This window comes from Ziziphus jujuba, chromosome 5, assembly GCF_031755915.1.
Source record: "Ziziphus jujuba cultivar Dongzao chromosome 5, ASM3175591v1".
Classification (NCBI taxonomy): domain Eukaryota; kingdom Viridiplantae; phylum Streptophyta; class Magnoliopsida; order Rosales; family Rhamnaceae; genus Ziziphus; species Ziziphus jujuba.
In genome coordinates this window covers 29,877,618-29,890,386 of record NC_083383.1, presented here as the reverse complement: position 1 = coordinate 29,890,386, position 12,769 = coordinate 29,877,618, and the positions used below count along the sequence as shown (strand labels likewise).

Genomic DNA, 12,769 nt, shown 5'->3' with positions numbered 1-12,769 from the left:
TCTCTAGTCTTACAGGTTTCCACATTCTCTGTAAATATATATACATATATATATATATATATATATATATATATTTCGTTTAAGTTTCATTTTGTTCATGACAGAAAAAGAAAGTTTATTTATTTATTTATTTTTTTCATGAAGGATTGTGGGTTTTTATCCATTTGAATTATTTTCATAATATGGAATAAAAAGTTTAAATATTTTATGAATAGTATATTTTTTCTTAGTGATGGTAATCAAACATTAATTACCACATTTTTATAAACGAAATACAATATAAGTGGAAAAAAGAAAAAGTCAGAGTCATGAAGTTGAATCTTAATGTCGGTGGGGGCCCTCTGTGACCGTGTTTATAGGATAGACCAAATTGAATCATAATTTGCTTTTTTTTTTTTTTTTTTATTGTTACCATTATATATGCAAACATATGTAAAAAAAATTTATATATAGAAATACACTTTGATTTATTGTTTTACAAATATAATATTATATTTTTATCCTAATTATATGCTTTAATATTTTTGTTCTAATTAGGATGCTCTTAATCAAACGTCATATATAATATTATAATAATAAAAATATTTATTTTTAGATACAGCCAATAAAAAAATATGTCAAATAAATAAAATAAAAAAGTTTATTTAAGTATAAATCCTAATTTGTCGTGTTTGAAAAACAATATTTCAATTTTTTTTCCATTAATAAAATAAAATTATATTATTTATGTAATTTTAGGATTTAGGATCCTAAACTTTAAAATTATATCATATATTTCAATCTGGAACTATATATAGAGATGCATTTTATGTTATATATAATATTATAATAATAAAAATATATATTTTTTAATACAACAAATAAAAAGTAAAAAAATTTCATATTTTTAAAGAGTTATTTCATTTATTATTGATTAATATTTTGATAGATTCTTAAATAATAAAAAAATAAAAATTTCTTTTATTAATAATTTTGAAAAAAATTTAAAAGAATATAATGACTATATGTGATACTGATTATTATAGTTTTATATATTACACTAATGACTTTATTATTATTATTATTTTTTATATGTTACTAGACTATGACCAAAATTTATATTACAAAAAGGCAGAGCGTTTGTTGAAACCCACCTACATGCGGCATGGATGAGGGTTTAGGAGAGGCCCAAAAAAATGGAAGAGGCCCAAAAAATGAGGCCTAATTTATGACACGAAAGCTGTTCCAATTATATGGAAAGCTGCAAATGAATGTCAAGGCCGAATCCATATTCTCCAATAAAGGTGTGAGACAGCAAAGATATCACTGACGTGTTTGTATGGACATGACCTTGACATGTCAGCTTGGCCAAATCTTAAATTTGAGTTGAGAGATTTAGTTGCCCACCAAACGACTCTGGTCAACGGCAAACGATTCTGTAGCAAAGAAAACCAGTTGAACACACAAAGGAAGCAAAAAGCTGGACAACTGGAAATCAACAAGGCAGAGTAGTATACAAGGAGATCCATATCCAGACATAAGGTATGCATCTGAATATACTAAGTTCAAGAACTAGTGTTGAATATATACAAACTTGACCGAGGGGAAGGCCTAACACCCAACAGGCAACAAGGTTGAAGGTCTTTTGCCAGGTGTATTCAAGCGCAAAATTGGAACTGAGGGGAACAACCTCTCGTAGGCAAGGAGGGAAGACTTTCACCGTCTAACAACTATTATTCTTAACTCCTCATTAAGGTGAGTACATATTATATATCAAATACTTCTGGGTTGTTTTGCCTTATTTTTCTTCTTTTATAGTACAATATTTCTTTCTTTTTTAATTTTCTTTATTATATATTCTAATTAGCAAGAGTATTTCCATTGATTTACTTGATTTGTTGAAGCTTATAACTAGGAGAAAATGACAGAGATTATACTAACCTCTGTCATTGACAAGCTAGTTCAGCTTCTAATAGAAGAAGCTCAACTCTTCAAAGGAGCACATAAAGAAGTCATGAATCTAAAGAATGAACTGGAGCTCATCAATAGTCTATTTAAAGATGCTGATACAAAAAAATGGGTTACAAGAGAACAGAGTGAGAGCTTCAGAGCTTGGTTCAAACAACTAAAGGAAGTAGCTTATCACATAGAAGATGTCATAGATGAATACCTTCTTCATATGGCAAATCACCATTACCGTAGTCGACGTGGAGCATTCCTCAGTTTCCTCCATAACATTTCTCATAAAATCAAGGCTTTGAAATTGAGCTACAACATGGCATCTCAGATTCAAAATATTCAAGCATCCTTACGTAAAATCAAGGATAGAGGTGAAACATATGGTTTGAGCCCCTTTGATCAACAAGGAGTAGTTAGCAGAGGGATGAAAGATGATAAACAATATCATCATGACCCTCGATTGAGTGCCTTATTTGTTGAGGAAAATGAACTCTTAGGCTTCGATACCAAAAGAGATGATCTGGTGAGGATGTTGGTTGGAGGAGATTCTATGCGAACGGTAATCTCATTGATAGGACAAGGGGGGATAGGAAAGACCACTCTAGCTAAGAAGGTCTATGACAATGAAGACGTTAAAGCAAGATTTGATTTGCAAGCTTGGATTAGTATTTCTCAATCATACAACATAAATAAGATACTAAAGAGCATTGCAATGCAGATCTGCCCTGCAGCATTAACAGAGTGTATTATGGATGAAACGGACATATTGCCAAAGTTGATTAGTATTCTTAGACAATGCCTGGAAACAAAGAGATATATGATTGTTTTTGATGATATATGGGACATAAATTTTTGGAATGTTATGAAACTTGCATTGCCGAGCAACGACAAAGGGAGCAGGATAATTATCACAACAAGAAATGATAATGTTGCTGCTTGTTGTAAGGAAAATTCATGTGATTTTGTCCTAAAAATAGAACCTCTGTCTCAAGAAATGGCATGGGAATTGTTCTGTAAAAAGGCATTTCGTTTTGAGTTTGAGATGCGTTGTCCTCGAGAATTAGAGGAATTGTCTCTTAAAATTGTTAAGAAATGCCAAGGCTTGCCACTTGTAGTTGCGACTATCGGTGCTTTACTCTCAACCAAAGAGAAGGTTGTGTATGAATGGCAAAAGCTTCATGATAGTCATGAATCTGAGTTTGAAACCAATCCTTACCTTTCGAGTATCCAAGAAATTTTTTCACTCAGTTATGATGACCTCCCATACTATCTCAAATCTTGCTTCTTATACTTCGGTATGTTTCCTGAAGATCATGCCATTGAGAATTGGACATTATGCAGATTGTGGATTGCTGAAGGTTTTGTTCAGAAACAGAGAAGCAAAACCTTGGAACAAGTTGCAGAAGAATATTTAAACGAGCTCATAAACAGGAACTTAATTCAGACTTGGGTAGAATTTTATGCATCAACTAAATTGTGTCGAGTGCATGATCTGATGCATGAAATAATCTTATCAAGGGTCAATCAATTTGGCTTTTGTCAAAGCGTTGGTCGCCACGAGAATGACTTGAGGTCTAGAGAGAAATTTCGTCGTCTATCAATTCATAACACTACAAAAAATGTTCTCCAGAATGTAGAAGACCTTCGAGGAGTTCGATCTGTTTTTCTTTTCAACATTGATAAATTAGAAGATATTAATGTTGATTTGATTAAGAAATTCAAGCTTTTGAAAGTGTTACATTTTTCTAATTCTCCTCTTTGTTATCTCCCCAAAGAAGTGGGGAAGTTATCTCACTTGAAGTACATATCTTTGAGGAATACAAGAATAAAGACGCTACCAAAATCCATTGGTAGGCTACAAAGTTTACAGACATTGGACATTAGAAATACTTCTATATTGGATTTGCCAATCGAAATCAACAATCTTCAAAATTTACAATGTATTGTGGCGTTCTCCAGTAGTTTTGAAGTTGAGCACAGTTTGAAGGCAATGGAAGGAGTGAAGATACCTGAAGGGATTGGATGTTTAGAAGATTTACAAACACTTCTATTTGTGGATGCCTATCGAAGCGGGACAAATGCCATTAAAGAGCTTGAGAACTTGAAGAAATTGAAGATGTTGGGTATTACAAATTTGAGTGCTGAGACAGGAAAGACTTTATGTCCCTGCATTGAGAAGATGAGCCATCTTGATATGCTATGTGTATACTCTATCAATGAAGATGAAGTTTTAGATGTTCAGCACATTTCATCTCCTCCTTGTTTCCTAACTCAACTTTTCCTGATGGGCAAGTTACTGAAATTGCCAGAATGGATTAAGAAGGTTCAAAATCTTCGCAGACTTGCATTGAATTTCTCGAGGCTAACGGACGATCCATTAAAAGTACTAAAACATTTGCATTATCTAGAATTTCTAGATATTCACGGAGCATATGAAGGAGAGGAGTTGCATTTTCAGGAGGGAAGTTTCCAAAAACTCAAGCAACTTACTTTAGAGAAGTTGTATAGATTAAAGGTGTTGAAAATAGATGAAGGAGCATTGCCTGTTCTAGAAAAGCTGTTCATCGGACCTATTCCACTAATGAAGGAGGTTCCATCGGATATCAAACACTTGGAGGAATTAAAGTTTCTTAAAGTTTATGACATGCCTAAAGAATTTGTGCTCGGAATGCAGCCAGATGGAGGCAGAGATTATTGGAAAGTTAAGCATGTGGCATGTGTTATTTTCGGCTATACAGTTGTAGCTCGAAAGTTTGAGAGTTACAAACTTGGTGACTCAGAATTATTGCAACGTTTGCAAGGATGAAGATGATGATGCTTATATTTCATTGGAGTTTTACAGGTACACCTTTTTAATTAAATCATCGTGCTTACCAATCCCGTTTGCACCTATGAACTTTGGCTTAATTAATTAACTTACTTCAAAGTCCTAGTTTGAGCTCATTCCAAAATTCAAATTTCCCCTACTCTTACCGTCAACATAATACAAATTGTTTATACAATTTATATGACCTATATATATTATTAAATTATTTAGTAACCATTTTATATTATATTATATATATATATGTATGTATAATTATTTCACCAAAATATAATTAAAATTATTTTATATCATGTTTGTTGGATACAGATGGTGATCAGCGGTGGGATTTTTTTAAAAACAAAGGTTGACGGTGGTGATCTGAATGTTCAGCAAAACAAGATGAGATCATTTTAGAGGAATAAAAGTGTCTATTTGATGCTGTTTTAGCTGATTGCTCTTAATTTAGCTTGCATGTTTTTTCTTTTTCTTTTCCTCTCTCTCTTTTTTTTTTTTTTGGCTTAATGTAAACAGACTAGAAAGCGAAGAAAATAATTTCCTGCTGGTCTTAATGGAGGACTTTACGTTGAAATCCAGAGTTGCTCCTGATTAAGGTTTTCCTAATGAACATTTCTGCCCGAAAGGCCATCATCCTTTTGGAGGATTGTGGGTTTTTATCCATTTGAATTATATTCATAACTTGGAATAAAAAGTTTAAATATTTTATGAATAGTATATTTTCATAGTGATGGTAATCAAACATTAATTACCATATTTTTATAAACGAAGTACAGTATAAATGGCAAAAAGAAAATGTCAGAGTCGTGAAGTTGAATCTTAATATCGGTGGGGGCCCTCTGTGACTGTTTATGGGACAGACCAAGTTGGATCATGATTTGCTTTATTTTTTTTTATTTTTTTTTATCATTTTTTTTTTTTAATTTCCAGAAATATTCATGTTAAATCTCCGTTTTACTCAAGAAAAAGATAATAATCTCCACATAACCTAGTATGGTGCACTTACCATCTTATTCCGAAATCTTCTGAGTCTATTAAGACCAGAAGGAAATTATTTTCCAGAAATATTCATGTTAAATCTCCGTTTTACTCTTTCTTTTTTAATTTGCTGATGAATATTATGGCCAGTCACCCTTGTTGATTAACCTTGCAGGATTAAGCCTTTGGAAAAAATTTCCTTTTTCACTAGATCGGCCACTGATATTTCACTCTCCATGGCTATTAAGAAGATAATTAGACGATACATAATATTTTCTTACAATTATTATACCTTTTTTTAATTTTTTTAAAGACACTTTTAAGCCATCTATGTAGTACGTAGTAGAGTGACTTGTTATGTTAATTGCCATAAAATAATTAATAATAAATAAACTTAAATAAAAAGGGGTAAAAAAAAGTCAAAAAGAATAATCAGCTTAAAAAAATTATATTCTAATGCGCGTGTTGAAAAAGTGCATTATCTTTTTTCCAATACAAAGTATGGTGAAAGGTTGACTTTTTTTTTTTTTTTAATAGTTTTTCTTCCTTATGCACGGCATGCGTTAATTTTTTTAGTCCGAGTTTATTGGATTATCACTTTGTGAACATTCCAATAATCTCTATTCAAAAAAAAAAAAAAAAAAAGTATATTTTCAAATTAGAAAATACTTTTAAAAATAAAAAAAACAAAATTTTATTAGATTCTCCAATAAAACTATTTATATACTCTTTATTTTGATATTTCATTATAAGCATTAATAAAAGAAAGTAATAAACTTATATTTTCTATGAAAAATTGTGTTAGGAGCATTAAAACTTGTATAAAATCCGATAAAAAAAATATAAAATAAAAATAAAAATGAATTTAATTATTTATATTTGAACAAGTAAGTCAATTATTTATATTAAAATAAAAAGTGAGTTAAAAGAAAAAGATTGGTTTAAAAAAAAAAAAGAATGCATGAAGCAAATAAAGAATCTCTTTGGGATGCTATTAGTCAGCAATTTTGCTTTTATATATTAGTAATTTTAATAATTATAAAACACATAAGGGTTGGTAAACAACGAGTCCGAGTTCCTCATCTTTTTTTCGTTTTAGTTCTCATTTTAGTATCTATCAATAATATAATATAATCTCATTTAAAAATAATAAAATATCAAAGTAAAATAAACTAAATACTTTTTTAAAAAGAAAATAAGATTAATTTCATCTACTTTTTTAATGTTTTATTTAAATACAATTTGATTATTTTGTTTTAGAAAAAATTTCAACCTCTTGTTTGGCTTAGATAGTTATTATTTTCCTATTGTATTATTTCATTTACACTTTCAAAATAATATTATTTGTATTTATATGAGAATGCTGGTTGACATTTTTAAAGCCCTAAGCTAAATTAAAATCAGTGCAAACCTAATTAAAGATCCGATTGGATAAGATGGGATTTATTTATTATACATATATAGAGTGTGACAGGATCCATTCCAGAAATCCTTCTAGGATCTCCCAGATAGTCCCACCTAGTGAAGTTTCACTGGACATTCCCTAAAGAGTATCTAATAGAACCCTACTTAAAATGTAAATGAATGATCACATGCAATATTGAATAATACTTCAATATATATAGATAAAACCATAACAGCATACAGATCTACAACTATGGTCTATAACTACAGCCCGTCACACTACGGCCCATAACAATATAGTCGATACTATGTCCAAACTATATCAAAGCATTCTAAGAGTATTTGTAAAATTTAAGAGAAACAACTGATGCAAATAAGTCTAGAAAGATAAAGATAATAGAGAAAAACGAGCACTACTACTGCAGTGGAAAGCACGAAATAACAAGCGGTGCGTGAGGTAGATTGCCAACTAACTGCTTGAATCTAAAAGAACGAATTTAAAACAAATAAAACATGAGATACAGATATCACAGTGAGTGGCATAGCATAAATAGGAAAAATAATATTTTATTTTTGTAAAACTTTCTCTCAAAACTTCTCGTTCCACTCTTATGAAAGGTTCCCCATTTAAAATCGTTCCACAAAACCCAAAGTTGTGCCCCAATTCAATATCATAAGACCAATGCTCAAATAATAAGAAGTCAATGATCATTAAAATATTATAAATTGGACTAATCACAATATAAATATTGGGTATAAAATAATATAAACACAACTTTACAAAATAGTTGTGAAAGTACAATAATAACCACAAATATTGAAAAATTGATAATACACTAAGAAACATAAATAATGCACCACACCATATATATATATATATATATATAGAGTACTACCAAGTGGTGCACGGCATCCTGGAACACTACTGGACTGTAAATAAATGAAAACTGTAAACCGTGGGATAATCCCACCTCACGACCCTTAATGTACGAAAGGTATCGTGGCAATAATAAACCATTGGGATGAACCCAACCTCACGACCTATGGAAATAATAACCTGTGGGATGAACCCAATCTTACAGCATTGTGACAATAATAAACTTGTGGGATGAGCCTAGCCTCACAGTTCATGGCAATAATAATCCTGTGGGATGAACCCAACCTCATGATACCGTGGCAAACACTACGCGCGTTATAATATAATACTGATCCGAAATACTTGTACTATATGGTACAACCAATTAAAAATAAACAATACAGTATTTCTAAAATAATCTTGTAAGATCATACATTTCCAAATAATATTGCATCATAAACCATAATTTAATATTCAAATCCAACTGTTTATTTAAATACTTCAAAAATTCCAAATCATCATTTCATATCAAAACTAGAAATATCACAGTGAAATATATATATATATATATATATATATATATCACCACAAATCAATTTTAAATACAGAAAATTATAAAATATTTAAATATGCTTAAAAGCATATAATTTTCAATCCGCTTTCTCAAACTCAGATATTTCCAACATGATTTAAAATTTCAATTCAAATACCAAAATATTTAAATACCACAAGTCCATTATTGACTCATTAGAATTAGAAACCATTTAAAACATTGTCAAAAATCGCATAAATGATAACACACATATATATAAGCAAATATTCATAGATGCATAAAATCAACATTTAAATCAAAAGATATATATATATATATATATATGTAAAATACTCAAACCACATCTATATTATACTAAATGCCAAAACATTTTAAAAATATAATCACTTATAGTACTGTAGATGCTAACTTCTGTTATCCTGCAGGATCGTCTCCAAGCTCAACTCGAGTGCCTGTAATATAATAAAATATTTCTCAGGCTCTAGTAACTAAATCAAAGACATTTGTGAATACCAAATGTCTTAAAATAATTTGTAAAATTATAAAATTACACAAATTGGATACTGATCGATCCAATTATACTGCGTACTCTTGGGACTCGGTAGCCAAAATTGGGCTTTTCACCCAATGCTAATCTTTAGAAATTGAACCTTCTAATAGGTTCTAATAATATCTAATTTTACTAATCCAACTTCAATTTTGTCTAATTTAACCAATTTTGTCGAAACACAGTCCGAATTTATTTGGTATTTAACTAATTGATCCAAAAATGGAAAATTTATCAAACAACATCCAAAATTCACAAATTTCATATTAACAGAAAGTCCAAGAGATAAGAAACACAATGGTGTACTCACCTCAGTCCAAAAGTATCATCGGTGGCCAGAAAACTTGATGGAAATCTCGGTTGAACTCCCCATTGATGTATCTCTCAAACGGTGAGGAATCTTGGCAAATGGACTATGGAAATGAGTTCAGAGGGTCCAAAGATGGGGTGAAGGGCGTATGGGCTGACCTAGAATGGCTGAAAAATGGCCAAACGGCCACCATTGGCTTAGAACGACTGATCATGGCGCGTCGGCTAATGGTTTGGCCTAAAATTTAGTTGGCGAGGTGGTCCAAAGGTGGGTAACATGGGTAGCTGGTGCGTACATCATGATGGTGGTCGATTTGGACAAAATGGTGATGATCCGATTGGGCATAAAAACGGGTTCGAAACAACTCGGTTTGGATCCATGGATCTGGAGAGAAATTTCTTAGGTTTGCGGAACAAAATGGTTATTTTAGCATTTCTTTCTTGTTGGGCATGCTTTCCAACATTTATATAGAGCCTTTAGTCACTATTAGACCAAAAAGTTGAGACTGGTTTGGATACTGATATAAAACTAATGTTTAAAATTTCTCATAACCATAACCTTTTATCCGTAACTCTGAATTTGATGTGCCACCAGTCTATGAACTCGTATCGATGAGCTTTACATAATAACATAGCAGTCAAACCAAAATCTTAACCATAAAAAAAAGTCAACCTGGAACCCATATACAGCCCACTTGGTCTAACCTGATCAAACTTGTTCAACAGGGATAATTTGGTACAGTTCATTACAGAGTGAAGCTCAATCTTATATTTAAAATCATAACTAATATTAAGATTTTTTTTACAACATTTAAACGATATTAATGATTAAGATTTAAAATTTTATTTATTAATCATGGATCACTATAAAATTTTCTTTACTTAAATAGATTTTAATACATCATTATATGCATATTTGATATTTTTTAATTTAAAAGTTAATAAAAATATAACGTTAAAATTATCAAATTATCAAGCAGCACTCTTTTTATATATGAATATATATTGGACCATTGGTAAGGTTTAACTTCGGCCGACAGGCATGGTCATTTCTCGATTTTGTCCCTTAAATTGAATCACTGTAATTCCGTTTGTTGTGGTTCTATGGATTCTTTAAGCTTTTGTTCTGTAAAAGAGGATGTGATGAGGAGGCATTAAATTATCTAGTAAGCATTAAATGCTTTCACTTGGTTTGCAGGTAAGATTGCTTGGTGACATATGAGAGTTAAAAAATATCTTTGCCCATCGAATATGAGCCACAAAGCCATGTGTGCGAATAGAGGAGGTGGTCTTCAGGTTTGAAAGAAAAACAGTGTATTTGGAAGGTCTTCAAAATAGACCGACATACAGCTGTTCTTTAAGTAAAAAAATATATTTTTATATATATAACTATATAGCTATTCTTGCTGTGAGGAGTAGAGATTGAGTGAATTGCTTGTAATCTTCTCTTGATGAATGAAATCTAAACTCTCCTTTGTTGACGCGTGGATGTACGTTGTCATTTTGATGACTGAACCACATTAAATATTGTGTTCTTTGTTGGGTTTTCTCTCATCTGGTTTCCTGGTATTTTTGCTGTCAATTTACTTGTTGTTGTGCCGTACGTGTGGTGGTTTATATACTGCTGGTTTGATATTTAATCACTTGAAAGATCAGATCTGTTGATATCAGTTAGTTACTTGAACTCTACACAGGACATTGTCTTCTTTATTCATTCTGCTGCTGCTTGAACTCCTCTCTAGTCTAACAGGTTTCCACACTCTCTGTAAATATATATATATATATATATATATTTCGTTTAAGTTTCGTTATGTTTTACATGGAAGAAGTAAGCATATAGATGTGAAATTTCATTTCTTGAGGGACCTGACAAATGAAGGAGTCATTGATCTTATTTACTGCAAGAGTGAAGACCAGGTTGCTGACATAATGACCAAGCCTCTCAAGTTAGCATCGTTCTTCAAGCTCAGAAAATTGTTTGGAGTCTTCACTTTAGATGGTCTGGTTTGAAGAAGACAATATGTGTATTAAACTGAAAGTTTTTTCTGTTTAAGGGAGGGATTATTAAGATATTATTTTAATTTCTTAGTCAACATTTGTCCTAGTCTATAGCATTTAGTTTTGAAGTCTTTTATCGAGTCTTTGGTTTTTACCTGGTCTTTTGTATCTAGGGGTTATTGGTTTGTTGCTAGTTTTGTGTGATAGTGGATTTAGTTTCCTAGTTTCATGCTTGTTACCGTTGGCTCTAACTCTATAAATAGAGCAGGAAAAGTGAGTTCTGGTGTCAGAGTGTAGTAGCTTCCAAAAGTTAATAAATTAGTGTATTATCTCCTTTTTCTTTCTTTTATCAGCAATCTCACGGGTACTCCTCAAACTTAATTAGTTTTTTTTCTTCTCTGTGTTTTTGTTTATTTCCAATAAGATTCTTTTAAATTTTCTTCTTCCGTTACTTGGATTATAGAGAAGAACAATTCATGTTGCATATTAGGGATGGTAGAAAGCAGGCTCTCATGATTTTGTGGTGTGAAAAAGTATAAGAGTTTACATAAAAGAGAAAGAGGAATTTGTGAACTTAATGAAACTAATTAACTAATAATATTAATAATAATAATTTAAGGTTTTGCTAATGAATTTTCAGCCCCATGGCCATCATCCTTTTGAAGGATTGTGGTTTTTTATCAATTTGAATTCTCTGGAAATTATAATTCATAATACGTTGAATTAAATATTTAAATATTTTATCATAAAGTGATGCGTTTTTCTTAGTGATGGTAAACGATCATTAATTACTGTAGTTTTATAAACGAAATACAGCAAAACTGGGAAAAAGAAAAGGTGAAAAGAGTCATGAAGTTGAATCTTAATATTAGTGGAGTCTTCTGTGACTGTGCCTAAGAGTAAAGCCGCCAAAGTTGAATCATAATTTTGTATTTTTGCCAATTTGTCTTTTCTTTTGACATAAAAGTTCATGTAAAATCTTTGTTTTATTTACTCAAGAAAAAACAATCATCTCTAGATAAGTCTAGTATAATGTATTTATTTTAATTATTGGGTAATCTTTTGGGCCCTTTTCTCTTTCTTGTCTCATTTATTAATGAATATTAATGTCAAACTACCGACAGCTGGGAAGTTGTAGATATAAAATACTAAAATATGAAAAAATTATTATAATAATAAAAAAATTTGATATTTTTTTATACACTTTTAAGCAATATATAAAGTAAAGTGATTTGTTATATATAGCCACAAAAAAGTAATAATAACTATATTAATTTAAACCCACCTACATGTGGCATGCAGTGGGAGATACTTCCTGCTGCTTCTTTTATCCTTGATCCTTCCTATCTACCTAAATTCTTCAAA

The 12,769-nt window shown here is 30.9% G+C and overlaps 1 protein-coding gene across 2 annotated transcripts; it reads left to right on the top strand.

Annotated features, from left to right (window-relative positions):
* The first annotated feature begins 1,143 nt into the window (after positions 1–1,143).
* LOC107421686 (disease resistance protein RPM1-like) lies at positions 1,144–5,486 on the top strand. Of its 2 annotated transcripts, XM_048475688.2 has the most exons (4): positions 1,145–1,521; positions 1,605–1,734; positions 1,884–4,780; positions 5,072–5,486. In XM_048475688.2, the coding sequence occupies exon 3, from the start codon at positions 1,901–1,903 to the stop codon at positions 4,742–4,744; it is 2,844 nt and encodes a 947-aa protein (XP_048331645.2). In that variant the 5' UTR covers positions 1,145–1,521; positions 1,605–1,734; positions 1,884–1,900; the 3' UTR covers positions 4,745–4,780; positions 5,072–5,486. The 2 variants fall into 2 exon arrangements, with proteins under 2 accessions (XP_060673753.1, XP_048331645.2); XM_060817770.1 differs by having other exon boundaries at positions 1,144–1,734; positions 1,895–4,780.
* The last annotated feature ends 7,283 nt before the right edge of the window (positions 5,487–12,769 follow it).